The sequence below is a fragment of the Hyperoodon ampullatus genome (genome assembly GCF_949752795.1).
Source record: "Hyperoodon ampullatus genome assembly, chromosome: X".
NCBI classification, from domain to species: Eukaryota; Metazoa; Chordata; class Mammalia; order Artiodactyla; family Ziphiidae; genus Hyperoodon; species Hyperoodon ampullatus.
The window spans coordinates 96,407,012-96,422,216 of NC_136913.1; the positions used below are offsets into that span (position 1 = coordinate 96,407,012).

Below are 15,205 nucleotides of genomic sequence, written 5' to 3' on the forward strand. Positions count from 1 at the left end.
TTTACCATTCCAGTGACGCTGTCAAAAAAGAAATGACATTAATTCAGTATATACCTCTATAATATGCCCATTTTCTTTTTCAATTTTGCTTCTCCTGCAAATGGAGTCCATCATTACAATGTGCTAGCTGTTGTGTACATAACACATACTGGTGATAATAAAGCCTTCAGCCTGGCTACTCATGATTAGGAGTGCATAAACTGTATGGCCAGAGAGAAGGGAGGGCAGAAGTGTAAATTCAGACCTGTTGTCTACATTAAGAGGCTCCCTACTCCCCCTGTCCCCACACTTGAAGCACTACACACATGTTAGTTTATTCTTCTTTTTTAATTATAGAACCGGGGAAATTCTGGTTAGCTTGTATGTCTAGAGAAGAGAGTTAAGCAGAAGAAGAGAATCTCTAGCAATGAAAAAGCAGCAGCTAAGGGCCAAAGTGCTGGAACCTGTGTTGTGGATTGGAATGTCTGGGTTTGATGGCGCGTGCTCATTTGGAATTAAAGTCAGACATAAACTTCCTGAGCGCCAGAGAAGCAAGCATACTTTGCTAGCACTCAGTCAATATTGTTTTGAATGTATTTCAGGAAGAGCTGGGAGCATTCCCTTCTTTTTCCGTAAGCCACTATGGAACAGCAAGGTTTATTGATGGTTTGTTGACACTTCTACTTTGAGGGCAAACCTATGCCTAAAAGGAGGGGTGAGTTGGGATAACTGCAACTAAAATAATTATAGAACAGTAACAGGGTTTCTTTTTAATCAGAAAAAAAATATTGCCTGTCAAAAGATAGACAGATCTTAAGAATCATTGGTTGTCAGGAATTTAGCATAGGAAAATGGGACCTAGCCATAGGAAAGCTGCAAGTCTCATTTAGATTGTACTTCAGAAGCAGACAGTTCAAACTGGTGAGTTATGACCCAGAAGACAGCCAAAGGAGAAATTGATTCCACAGCAAACGAAAATCTGAGACTCTGACCAGGCGAAGAGGAGGCAAAGAAAGATGACAAATGTGGTGACCAGGGACCTGCTGTTGGCCATGACTGATATTCCCTTATCCTACTGTTTATTATCTTATCATTCCTCAGTGTCCTTAAAGCAAGGCTTGGGAATAAGCCAAGGATGCATATGCCCATTGCCCTAATAGGTACCAGACCTATAACTAAGTAGTTAAGTCCGTTGAAATCAAAGTTCATTCTAAATGGACAAATCACAGAGTGTGATGATGGGCATTTGGCCCCTGAAATGCCCACTCACATGTTTATCCTATGGCTTTTGAAATCTGTGTTTTTGCCAATGAAAAATGACTTCACCAAGAAAATTAGGGTTAGCTTGATAATTAAGATAATTTCTGACCTTTGTCATCATTTTGAAATATACCTTTTCCAACCTGGTTGCAACATCACTTTAGAAGACCCTTTGCATTCTGATAAAAGGATACTCTGAGGTGTCTTGTGTAAGCCTCTCAGCAGAGAAAGTTAACTTGATTAAGGCAGTCTTAGCTCTGTAGCTGCAAGAGCCAACGTTCTAACAGTATCACCAAAAGCAGACTGACCTTTTTGCTGTAGCTTTCTTCCTCCCTCCCTCCTTCCCCTCCTCCCTTCCTCCCTTCCTTCCTTCGTCCCTCTCAACCTCCCTTCCTCCCTCTTTCTTCCTTCCTTCCTTTCTTTTTCTTTTCTTTTCTTTCCTTTCCTCCTTCCTCCTTCCTTCTTTTATGTTTTTTTCTTTTTTTATAAATTTATTTCATTATTTATTTTTTGGCTGTGTTGGGTCTTCATTGCTGAGCGCAAGCTTTCTCCAGTTGCAGCGAGCGGGGGCTACTCTTTTTTTCATATTAAACTTTTTATTAAAACTGAGTCTTACAATATATTTAAAATGACATGTTCCACAGGCTACTCTTCATTGCGGTGTGTGGGCTTCTCACTGCGGTGGCTTCTCTTGTTGCGGAGCATGGGCTCTAGGCGTGTGGGCTTCAGTAGTTGTAGCACACGGGCTCAGTAGTTGTGGCTTGTGGTCTCTAGAGCACAGGCTCAGTAGTTGTGGCACACAGGCTTAGTTGCTCCATGGCATGTGGGATCTTCCGGACCAGGACTTGAACCCGTGTCCTCTGCATTGGCAGACAGATTCTTAACCACTGTGCCACCAGGGAAATCCCCTTCCTTCTTTTTTAAAGCATTGCCCCACTGCTTAGATGGCAAAATCCATCAGCACTTTTCATCTCTGTGTGGCCAGTGAATGTGACGGGACCAGACAAGGAACTATCTAGTGTCTCAACCAACGGTATGCATCATGTGAGTCAAAGAGTGAATTCTGTTCCCAGGTCTGCCAGTCAGGAGCCCCCTGACCTTGTATAGATTACTTCTTGCTGGGCCTCCATTTCCTTATCATTTCAAACAAATGGAATTCGACAAGATTATTGGTTACCAATGGACTCTACGAATTCCATGGACTCCTAGAATTCCATGGAGATCCTTGGGGCCCAGGGGGGAGGTCATGTGGCTCTTGAGTCCACCAAAATAGTTCCTCTTTAACTTGTTTTCTGTATCGGGCTTCCACATGAAATTTAGTTAAATAAAAGGGGAAACTCCTGGGTCTCTTACTCTGATTCTGTATTCTTAGGCTGTAGATAGGCTACAGCTTTCCCTGAGTGCCAGAAGGGCCAGGGTTTGAGTATGTGTTGTCTGTAGGAGTGCTTCCAGAGTTGTGACCTTCAGAAAGCTGCTTGGATACATCTCTGTCATCATCTCGTGACTAAGTCTGTATTCCATAGAGTGGAAAAATCCCCCTTTCCCTACCAAGAAAGACACTTGATCATGATGCAAAGCATGCTGCATGTGGGACTGGGCGAGCCCACTCTGACAGGAATCTTGGGGAGAAGCCAGGGAAGAGCAAAAGAGTGATAAAGCTGTTGCAGGGACCCATGATCTACACTCTGTGGTGTATTGGGAAGAATAGCATGTTATGGTATACAGAACTGTTCTGCTGATGAACTGCATATAAAAGAGAAGTTGAAACCAATTTATGTGAGCAGTAATGTATGTTTCACAGATCATATCACAGTACAGCTGGATTTTGATCCTAATATGGTAATTTGGAAAAGCTCCAGAGAATCAGGGATTTAGTCCCTTCCTGCTCCAATATTCTGAAGTGAGATAGGAACAAACGTATTACGGTAAACGGTATCTTGGAACTAGAAACTAGGTGTGGGTTGAAGAGAAAATGGCAGGTGAGGAAGTCAACATACCAAATATAGATGATGTTTTGAGAAGTTTTATGTAAGAAGGACCGGAGAAATGGGGCAGTAGCAGAATGGATCCTAGGATCGGGTCCCCTTGACCTTCCTGATTTATTGAGCCTTTATCTTCATTTCTCTTCCTCTTCACTCCACTGACTACCTTCTCTCCCCATGGTACTTTGGCCCCAGTCCTTGTCCTGTATTTTCCTGCTCCCTCTGCTTTTTACAGCTTTTTTTCCCCTCTACCTCCTGCTCCATTTTGCTTTCCTGCTTTTCCATCTCTATGCCCACCCCTTCCCACTTCCACACCCACTATGGTTCTCAACCTTGGGTGTTGCTTGGGCTGCCCAGGGTGGCTTCCTGAGCACACGTAGCCTGTTCCACGTTTTCTGACAAGATCTATTAATCCTGAGAGATTAGGATGAGCATGTACATTATCAGACTCATCTGGTCTTTATTTTCTGGCAGTGGCCAGTTTTTTTTTTGGTTTTTTAAAAATGAATTTATTTATTTATTTTTTGGCTGTCTTGGGTCTGCTTTGCTGTGCGCAGGCTTTCTCTAGTTGCAGACAGCAGGGGCTGCTCTTCATTGTGGTGTGCGGGCTTCTCATTGTTGTGGCTTCTCTTGTTGCAGAACACGGGCTCTAGGCGCATGGGCTTCAGTAGTTGTAGCACATGGGCTCAGTAGTTGTGGCTCTTGGGCTTCAGTAGTTGTGTCTCGCGGGCTCTAGAGCACAGGCTCAGTAGTTGTGGCACACAGGCTTAGTTGCTCCGCGGCATGTGGGATCTTCCCGGGCCAGGGCTCGAACCCATGTCCCCTGCATTGGCAGGCAGATTCTTAACCACTGCACCACCAGAGAAGCATAGTGGCCAGTTTTTTATGCTTGAAAGGAGCAGTCTAAAGCTAAGCCAAGACCTAATCAGTCAGTGGTACCTAATTACCTTTACCATCAAGCTATAAGGGAATAGATCTGTAATAGGCTCAACAACAGCAGCAGAGCCCCCTACCCCTGTGCAGAATTTGGTGACAGATGAGAGCTACTATGCAAGACAAGTAGGGAACTAAGTTAGACCACAGTGCTTATTCAGTTATCACACTGAACCGTTGAGTTGAATAAGTCAAAATAGGGACTACAATGGTAGTTATAATATAGCAATTTCTTTTTTTGTAGATTTGGCCCCATTTACTCTCTTCTTAGAAAGAAATGTCAGGGCTTTTCCTGAAATCCATAAACACATCAGAGGCAGTAATACACTCTGGCCTTTAACCTCTGAAATCCCAGGTCATGAGTAAACTAAGTCCTAAGGTGTCAAGTCACTCATTGCCAAATCTCTCCCGTAAAACACTCAAAGGTAGTTGAAAATTCCAAAGTGAGAAAGGAATCAGGACAGCAGTAGGTTACAGGCAACAACCAGAGGACACACTGCTTATGAACTCCCAGCATATATACAGACACTGGTGAATACAATATGAAGCCTAACTGGGCACCTGCCTTTTGTTCCCCATTTCGAAGTAAGTGGGAAAACAGTTGACCTCCAGGGGGTCCATTTCCTCTGGTAGAGGTAGAGGTAGAGTTGCACATGCTCAGTGTGCCTCATCTCTTGAAGAGACCTTGTCTGCCTCTGCTTACGAGAATTACTACCTCAGAGGCTGGGAACACTGTGAGGTGATGCTGTGCAGTGGTCAGGAGTGTGGACTCTGGGCTCACAGTCCTTGGATTCAGATATTGACTCCCTCATTGCTAGTTGTGTGATGTTGGGCAAATTATTATATTAACCCTACCTCCCTCAGTTTCTTCATTTGTCAATTGGGGATCATAATCAAGTATAACTCAGGGAGTTGTTGTATGAATCAAGTGAGCTAATAGTAATCATTCAATAAATGCTAGCTAATAATATTTCCCATGAAAACAGTATTTATACAGATATTAAGATATAGATGAATAGCCCTTTGTCTTATAGTTACATTGTTTGTTTTTAAATTTATTTATTTTATTTATTTTTATTTTTGGCTTTGCACAGGCTTTCTCTAGTTGCAGTGAGCAGGGGCTACTCTTCGTTGTGGTGCGTGGCCTTCTCACTGTCGTGGCTTCTCTTGTTGCGGAGCACGGGCTCTAGAGCGCAGACTCAGTAGCCGTGGTGCACGGCCTTATCTGCGGCATGTGGGATCTTCCCAGACCAGGGCTCGAACCCCTATCCCCTGCATTGGCAGGCAGATGCTTAACTGCTGCGCCACCAGGGAAGCCCCAACATTGTTTGTTAAATAGACTTTTATGGGCCAGGTTGAGAGCCTGTTCACCATGTATAACATGATTTCCATGGGAAAATGTGTTTTGAGTCCCAAATATTCAACTTAGAAAGAAATGTTCACACCACACCCTCTCCTCTTTGTAAAGGGAGTCTTTATAACAGTGCTGGGACCTCTCAGGGTTACTAACACATTTCCGTTTAAGTCTCCTGGTTTGTCTTCTAACGTCTTAACCTAAACTTTATAAACTGTTAAAATGAACTGAAGTCACAAACTGAAGTTTTTTAATTAAATGGTTAGTCCAGTTGCAAAACTGCCTTAATGAAAATTTATTGGGTACATATGGATTGTTTTGGGACTTCTTTGGAGAAACGTGGTAACTTCTAAGATGACCACTTCGATCTTTTTTAACTGAGGAAATTGCCAATAAGGTAAATTGAATTATTCCTCCAACTGGGTAAAGTCGTTTTCTCTGAATACTAAGGTAAATTTAGTTGCACATCAGGGTCCGCAGAAAACTGCAAAGTTTGTGTGTTATTGCCAAGTGATATAGAGTTATTAAAAATTCCGGAACACCAGAAACTTCTAGGTAATATGTGTATCACAAAGAAGAAAGGCACCATTTTCTGGCCAAAGGTTGTCTGTCTAACATTATAAATAAGGTAACGGGGCCTATGTTGCCTCACCTTAAGAATTAAACAGACCTTGTTTAATGATGTAGCTGAAGAAAAATCAAGAGCTCCTTCTCTGTTCACGATCAGTCAGAGAAGACTAAGTTGCTATGTTTCAACTTCCAGAGAGAACTTACTGTCTCCGCTTCCTCTCTGGGTTTGCCCAGAGCAGATTACCACGTTGTGGACCTCTTTCTCCAGCTTTCCCTCTCTTTGATGTCATCCCCTTACCTACATTGCTCATGGAGCTTTCTTCCTTCTCCCACACTGAGGAGTTGGGTAGTCAGAAGTTCCCACATTCCAAGCCTGTTCAACTCAGAAAGGGTGTTTTTGTCATTCTCTGTATATCTTCTTATATGTTTACTAGTTCACTTTAGGTTCTGAGCTTTAATACTTTGTAAAGTCTGTCATATTCCCAGCTCAATTATTAGATTTATTTATACATTTTGGCTCTTATTTCATTTAGCAACAAAAACATTTATTGAACACCTATTTTGAGCCAGTTGCCATAAAATTCAGAGATGATTGTGACACAGTTCCTACCTTCACAGTCTAGGAAGACAGACCAGTGAACAAGTAACAAGTATTCACCCTACAATGTGAAAACAGACATATAAACAAAGGGCTATAGTAGCTCAAAGGAGGGAAGGACTAACTCTGTCTGCACGGTGACCACTATCCCAGTTTGCTTGGCACTGAGGGACATAGGACCTTCAGTAGTAAAACCCAGGACAGTCCCCAGAAAATCGAGGTGGCTATTCACCATATCCATCTGGGAGCAATGGAGAAGACTTTAAAAAGGAGGTGCCATTTGAAATAGAAATTATAAGGTAAGTAGAAGTTTACTAACCAGTTAAGGGAGCAGCATTTCAGGCAGATATAAAAGAGCATTTCTTACTATGGGAATGATGAAATAATTGGCATGAATAGTATGTGAGCTTTGGCCAATGTGTGTACGTATGTGGAGTTGGGGGAAGCAGGGCTCTAGGGTGAGAAGAGAACAGATGAGGACTAGAAAGGGAGGCGGGACCAAATCATGGAGGACCTTCTATGCCATGCAAAGGAATCTTTACTACGTATGCCGTGCAAAGGAATCTTTACTACATATGCCATGCAAAGGAATCTTTACTACATCCTGTGTTTTCGAACAACTATAGTGATCCCTTGGTTCAAATTAAACCTTGCTTGGAAGCATGCATAAATAAAGGAAAAAGAAGTATTTCTCTGATTGAAACACATATGGGTGGGTGCAGGGTCCTAGAATCCCTACATCCATCTCCCTCTCCCACCTCTTTTCCCTCTTAGCTGCTCTTGAGGGGAATTTTGGAGAGTCCAGTTTGAAAACCACATCTGTGGACCATAGGGAGCCACCAGAAATTGTTAAAGCAGAAAAATGGATGTCATGATGAGATTAAAGATGAGATAGATTGTTAAGGAAGATGGACTGAAGAATAAAAAGGCTTGAGTAAGAAAAAACCTATTGGGAGGCTATCGTAACAGTCTGAGGGAAGCCCAACCTTTAGCAGAGACAGTGGGAATAGAGGAAAGTGCATGGGTATGAATGACATTTCTAAAGGTTGCATGAACAGAAGCTACTAGACTGATTAGAGTGAAGGTTGGAGGAGGAGAAGGTTTCCAGTTGAGGAAGGAGGAGAAGTCAGGTATGAATCTGGGTTTCTTACTCAAGGAGCAACCAACTGTAAAGGAAATCTCTAGTCTAATTTCTTTTTTTATTGAGGTATAGTTGATGTACGATATTATATAAGTTTCAGTTGTACATCATAGTGATTCACAGTTTTTAACGTTTATACTCCATTTATAGTTATTATAAAGGGTTGGCTGTAGGGCTTCCCTGGTGGCACAGTGGTTAGGAATCCGCCTGCCAGTGCGGGGGACATGGGTTCGAGCCCTGGCCCGGGAAGATCCCGCGTGCCGCGGAGCGGCTGAGCCCATGTGCCGCAACTGCTGAGCCTGTGCTCTAGAGCCCGTGAGCCACAACTGCTGAGCCCGTGTGCCACAACTACTGAAGCCCGTGTGCCACAACTACTGAAGCCCATGCGCCTGGAGCCCATGCTCTGCAGGAAGAGAAGCCACCACAATGAGAAGCCCTCGCACCACAACGAAGAGTGGCTCCCGCTCGCCGCAACTAGAGAAAGCCTGCGCACAGCAACGGAGACCCAACGCAGCCAAAAATAAATAAATAAATAAAATTTATTTTAAAAAAATAAATAAATAAAGGGTTGGCTGTAGTCCCCGTGCTGTACAATATAGCCTTGTTGCTTATTTACTTTATACATAGTAGTTTGTACCTCTTAACTCCCTACCCCTATCTTGCCCCTTCCCCCTTCCCTCTCCCTACTGGTAGCCACTAGTATGTTCTCTATGTCTGTGAGTCTGTTTCTGTTTTGTTATATACATTCATTTGTTTTATTTTTGAGATTCCACATGTAAGTGATATCGTATGGTATCTGTCTTTTTCTGATTTGCTGGGTATTATGCTAAGTGAAATAAGTCTAGTCTAATTTCTCAGCCAGCCCATTTTCTTTGAGTTTTCACTAACTCAGATAAAACCAGAGTGTGATAAACTCGTGCCTAGACTGATTTTCCTTGATCTTTCTTCAGCTAAGACTTGACTTTGCTAGGAAAACGCTTTTTGCTGAGGTTGTTGTGTTGCCTACAACTGTTTTTGTCTCTCATTAGCAGGGCAGTCGGTAGCAATTTTCTTTTTTGCAAAGATAGGACCCAGCTTACACACAAGTTCATTTTTAAGTTAACTATTTGGAACTCAGAGTGCATTTTCCCATAGAAACGGCATTATGCATAGTGAGTACGTTCCCAGGCCAGTCCACAAAGGCCAGTTTAGCCATAATATAACTAAAAGTGTGGATCTTTGCAATAGAAATTAGTTGGAAATAATACTGTTGCAATTAAAACGAAAACAATAGTTGGAAAAGAAATCGTCTGGGTTTTTGTTTCCCTTAAGGGGTAGTATTTGATGAAAAGCAGGTTTAATCCTAGGAGGACAAAGAGAAATAGATGAAGATTGTTGTGTAAATTGGATGGCACAGCTTTTTAGATTTCATTTTTTAAAGAGTTTTGGAGGGTTTTTAAGAATAATAAAAACAGTCGCGTTGATTGTAGAAAATTTGGAAAATTGAAAAATATGTTTTAAAAAATTAAGTCACTAATAATCCTACCACCCAGAGAGAACCACTTAACATGTTGGGGTGTTTCCTGTCAACCTTTTTCTTAGTAGGTGGATTGAAGAGAGGTGAGAAGGACTTGGGTATAGGTACTTGTGAGAAGTGAGATTATATGGAGTAGAATGTATTGAGCTAAGAATGGTGAAAAGAAAAAGAGAGAAAATGAAACAGTATGGCATGCACACAGACTTAGGGAGAGTGGAAAGGGAAAAAAGAGATGTGTTTGTTTAGGACTGGGTTTGGCTACAGGGCAGAAAAAAGCCAGCAAAGGACGCAGAGTTTGGCGGAATTGTGGCCAGCTGAAATAAGAGAGTTTTAGGAGGAGTTAGCAAATGTAATTTGCAGTAACCAATTTCCTTTTAATGCAGGAACAAAGATGGTTTGTGAGGACAGGTGCCTCAAGCATCAATCATTAAGCCCATTGCTTAATTGGGTGGAGTAAACCAGTTCTCAAAGTGTGGTCCTGAAACCAGCAGCTTCAGTATCACCTGGGAACTTGTTAGAATGCAAACTCTCAGGCCCCTCTGCAGATTTACTGAATCAGAAACCCTGGGGGGTGACCCAGGAAACCTGTGTTTTAACAAGCCCTTTAGGTGATTCTGGTGCCTGCTATAAGTTGACAGCCACTGGATTAAACGGTCCTTTCTAACCCTTTCTAAAGTACATCTCTGGAGGTTTCTGGAAAGGAGCAGAGATGTCCTGACCAGCTGATGAAAACCGGCCTGGGAAAGGAGTTTGATAGAAATATTTTTGATAATAATATTAGGAGCCACGGTGGAAAAGGGGGCTGATAATTTGCTGCAAAGTTCAAGCAAGTTCAAGAGGGAGCATGTCTTCATGATAGTTAGGAGTCTGGTCACATAGGCAGGCATAACGCTGGTGGTAATACCTGCAGGAAAACTCCTATTTAGCCTTCAAGACCCTGTTCAAATGCCAGGCTCCTCTGTGAAGCTTTCTCTGACCTCTGGTGTAAATTGTTTCATCCTTACGTTGACTTAGCACTTTCTGTGTTTCTCTGTTAGCTCTTGTCTCACGGTATGGTAGCTATCTATACGTCTCTCTGTTTCACTAAATTGTGTCATCTTTGAAAGTAGGGCATTCTGTTATTCATCTTTGGATCTCCAGTGTTTAATATGGTACCTGATACATACTCAGTGCTCTAGAATAGTTTGCTTAGAGGAGGCATGAGGAATGGCCAGCTTTTTATGGCTGCGGAGCCTTTGAAATATGGGTTTACTTTTGTGAATTAACCATGGTTCTGGGTCCCACTCTCGGCCTGGAAGGCCAGGGCCCTTGATTCTGTCAGCACACCATGAGTTGATATCTCTCAGTGGTGGCCTTCCACAGCAAAGATCTCAGAGATATATTAGCAACTAATTATTTTACAGTAGGATACAGGATTATTAATGTCAACTTTTCTTACATTTTCTCTTATTGTAGGTAGACCTTCATGGGGAACCTGATTAAAATCTATAGGGATACATCTGCCACAGGATAAAAGTACTTGAGTCCTTGGGCCCCAAGGGTTACTTCTCATCCAGGCACTGCCATCTTCTGATTCTCTGTACTTCTCTGATTGCATAATGTAGTCTTTTCATCCCTGGTCCGCTCACAAATATTCTCCAATCAAGATAAACAGTCAGTAAATTACAATCACCTTGGCAACGGTGCCTTCCAGAGGTTATACTTAGGTCGACATGATTGGATGTGTGTGTGTTTCCTCAACTCTTTAGTCACAGATTCCTTGGTTTCATTTCCTAGGTGGTTAATCACACATTCATTATATATGGATTTTTTCTGGCTTAACTCTCAAAGGACAGCCTTATAACCTTATTTCCAAGCTTTTGGGGGTGGGGCACCTCACTGTCACCTCAGTTACTGCCAAGAGTAACCACTTCTAAATGTTACAGAAACTTTGCAGTATATGTCAGTGTCATTCTCTAAAAAGGAATTTTTAAGACCCAGGATATAAACCAGAAGAAACTGGATTTGTGTCTTGTATGCCAACTCGTGATCCTAACATGTATATGCTGAATAGATTTTTCTAATGTTTTTTTTTCCATAGGCATTATATCTGATAGCCACTAATGGAACCCCAGAGCTCCAGAATCCTGAGAGACTGTCTGCTGTATTCCGTGACTTTTTAAATCGCTGTCTTGAGATGGATGTGGATAGGCGAGGATCTGCCAAGGAGCTTTTACAGGTGACAATGAAACAGGACAATTACAAAGAGAGAGTCATTATATTGAGCTTTTCCATGTCGATGTGTGACAGTAAGAGAGCGCTGTCAAAAGAGGTCTAGTTCGAGTTAGGCTCTAACCATTTGATCTGAGACCACAGGTACATAAGTATAGGCATGCATCTGATACGTGCTTGATTGGCATGTTGCCTTTCTTCTGAGAACTTGGGAGTTCAATCTGTAACTCTCTTTTATTCTTCCTGGAGTCTTATTTTGCAAGGGAACTAACAATGTGAACCTCTGGTGTCGCTGTTTTGTTCTAAACTTTACTTGTGCCCCTGGATGTTGTACGCAGGTGCTCTTGGCCGGAGGTAATTGTCTACATAACTATGCAATTATTTCCATGGCATCTGCTACTGTAATGCTTTACTGGTCAAAGCCCCTTTGCTTGTGATGCCAAATGGCAGGCACCTGCTTGCCTGGGTGAGTACCATCCAGTGGTGAGTGCCTCTGTAACCATTTGTCCTTTTCATGGCTCTCAGGGATTAGTATATATGATGGTAATTAGTACCTACTTTATACCAAATTCTTTACAAACGTTAATTCTTACAACTCTCTAGGATAGGTGTTATTATCCCTGTTGCAGATGTAGAAATTAAAACTCACACAGCTATTGAGTGGCAGTACTTTCGCGTGGATTTGAGCCCTGGATTGTCTGACTTTCTTCCACACAAACCAATTTAGAGAGGAAAAAATGCATTTATATTGATAAAGCAATGCATGCCCAGGATTACACATATAGCTTCACTGCTGGGGACTGACTGTTCCTTGGGGAACAAGATAAAGATCTGTAATAGCCAAGAACAGTGATTGCTTGTTCTACCTGACTTTGAACACATAATCCAGTTAAACAAAAGGCATAACTCTTGGTCATGCAGAGTGTTATTAACCATAGAGTTAGTCTGTTTTAGGCCAAACAACAAAAAGTTCCTGTTGCTTCTGAACTCCCTCCAGAGACAGCCACACCCACGCAAAAATACCCTGTCCCAACCCAAATCATATCTGGGATAAACCTATTTGGAGGAATTGGGGAAGCTCCCCCTTGTCTTCTCTGCTACCTGTGAGTGTTTCACAGGCTGTCATGGGGCCTGAAAATGTCAGATCTGAAATAGCCCTTTATTAATCCTCCCATTAATACAGCCTCAAATTATAGGTGAAAAAATTGAACTTTTGAATGCTTCATTTCCGCATCTTTTCACCCCTCCCACCACACGACATACACACCCTGGTACGCACTCCTATCGTGTCTTCTTCCAAGGATGAGTGAAGATACAGGTTCTCTGAAGGTAGCTATACAGTTGTGTAGGTAATTGAATCAATTATCTAGTTAATTCCTTCCCCAACAATACTTTTATCTGAAGCAGTCAGATTTCTGATGCAAAATGATATTTTGAGAAAATTGAAGACTTTGTTTGTTGCATCTTCTCGTTTTACACATATAGGCTATAATCTGTATATTACCTTAAGTCCATATAACTCCATTCTCTGACTCTAGCCCATTTTAGAGGTTAGAAAGGAGAGAGATACATGGCATTCACACCACTGGAAGGCTTGAGAAAAGACAGAAGTAAGTGGACTTTTATGGAGCAACTTCTATTTGCAAGGTTTAAGTGCAGTGGGTGATACAAATCTGTTAAAGGCATGATTCCTACTCTTCAGAAGTTCACAGTCTCCTTAGGAACATGAAAAAATGCAAGATTGTTTAGAGACTCAGTCAACCCAAGGCCGTTTAAACAGTAAATGTCACGGTTGATTAGAGACGTACTTCTATGGGCTATGGCATTCAGAAAATGTCTGCAAAAAGGAAAGAGTTCGCCTGGGCCTTGAAAGACAGATCAGTTTTAGATAGTTTGAGGGGAAAGGGGGAAGGAATTTCAGATGGAAGGATTATCGCATGACCAAAGGCATGTAGGCAAGGTTCAAGGGAACAGAAACTAGACGGTGTAGCTGAAGTAAAGAGTTCCAGTAAGGAAAGCTGCAGGAGACAGGACATAGAGAGCCTTGAACACCAGGCTAAAGGGTAGGGAAACTGTAGGCAGTGGGGAAACACTGAAGATATCTGAGGGACACACCTGATGAAAGCTTTGTTCAGGAAGATGAATCTGGTGGTATGCAAGAAGAATTAGCGATAGAAAAAAATGGAGGCAGGAAGATAGGGGGGTTATTGTTATAATTTAGGATTAAGTTGATTAGGCCTAGGGAAAGCAAGAGATAATTGTAAAAGGCATTGAAAAGGAAACACTTGGTAACTGATTGCATGTAGAACATAAGGGAGAGGAACACAAAAGTGACCTACCTCAGAATATCAAACCAGTGGTAGAGTTCAGCAAAAGCAGAAGTGATAGAGGATAATACTACAGTGGCTAACACTGATTGGCTTCAATGTAGCTTACAAGGAACTGTAAGCTGTAAGTTCAAGGTGGCAGAAGGACATTCAAAAGGAAATATCCAGCAGGCAATTGAAGAAATAGGTCCAGAATTCAGGAAAGACATCAGGTGCCACAGTGGACATTTGGGAGTCATCTCCATAAAGCTTGATGAGAGGTTGGAACCATGAAAAGGAATGAGCTGTCCAAGGAATTAAATTAGAAAAAGAAGATGATGAGAGTCAAGTTCTGGGAGGTGGGAAGAGGAAGTGAAATCAAGGAGGAAGATAGAGAGGGAGGGAATAGTCAGTGAGCATGTGTGTGGAAGAGAATCGAGACAGTAGAATGTCACAGGCCCCCAAAGAGAACATCTCAAAGAAGAAAGGGCTATTCACTTGTTTGAAGCACTGCAGAGGGGCCAAAAAAGAAATGGTGGAGACACACTATTGGGTTTAGCCGATAGGAGGCCATTGATTTCAGGGTCAAGGTCTTGAGTGGTCAACAGAATGCAATTTTTTAAGCATGAGGGCTGCTCCAGATAAATTCATGGATTTAAGAAAATCAGAAAGTTAGACTTGCAAACACAGCAGGATTTTACAAGACCCCTACTCTGAATTTCTAGCTCTGCCAGTCAGCTTCTAGAAGATTTCATGACACCGAAGACCAAAAACATCTGAAGGACAAAAGCTGGCACTATTTTTTAAATGATGTTTAATTGGATCCACAAAATACATTTTAATGAAAAAAAAGACTCCTTGAAAGTGTAAAGTAATATACTTGTTGGAGGAAAGAATTCTAGTAATTCCTCTTTTTTTTCCCTTTTGCAGCATCCATTTTTAAAATTAGCCAAGCCTCTCTCCAGCCTGACTCCTCTGATTATCGCTGCAAAGGAAGCGATTAAGAACAGCAGCCGCTAGGACTGCAAGCCTTACCCCACTCCATCTCCCTCATGAGTAAGACTGAAATAAAACTCCACTGCAGGAAAGCTGGAAGAAAAGACAGTTGAATGGGGTGGGGATTCTTTAACTTTCAAATGAATAGAAACTTCTTATAAGCCTTTTTCCTACTCCCTCAGATTATGTAATTTATTTGTAAGCCTGAATCGCGGCCCAAACAGGGCAGCAATGTCGAAGTGGCCATAAAGTGGTCACTTCTACCGTGAAGCGAAAGAGCCAGTAGTGAATCCCCTCATTTTGTGCATTCACTTTGAAGAAAAAAGATTTCTCAAAGATGCACTCTCCCTCTTCATAGT

The 15,205-nt window shown here is 42.0% G+C and overlaps 1 protein-coding gene across 4 annotated transcripts in view; it reads left to right on the forward strand.

The window, feature by feature from the left end:
* The window catches only part of PAK3 (p21 (RAC1) activated kinase 3), a gene marked incomplete at both ends in the record, with an annotated part of 90,433 nt that extends 75,563 nt beyond the window's left edge, over positions 1-14,870 (forward strand). For all 4 annotated transcript variants that reach the window (XM_079727330.1, XM_079727331.1, XM_079727332.1 and 1 more), the window contains 2 exons: positions 11,414-11,551; positions 14,781-14,870. In XM_079727330.1, the coding sequence (XP_079583456.1) occupies positions 11,414-11,551; positions 14,781-14,870 (228 nt within the window). The remainder of the gene's footprint in view (positions 1-11,413; positions 11,552-14,780) is intronic.
* Between the last annotated feature and the right edge of the window lie 335 nt (positions 14,871-15,205).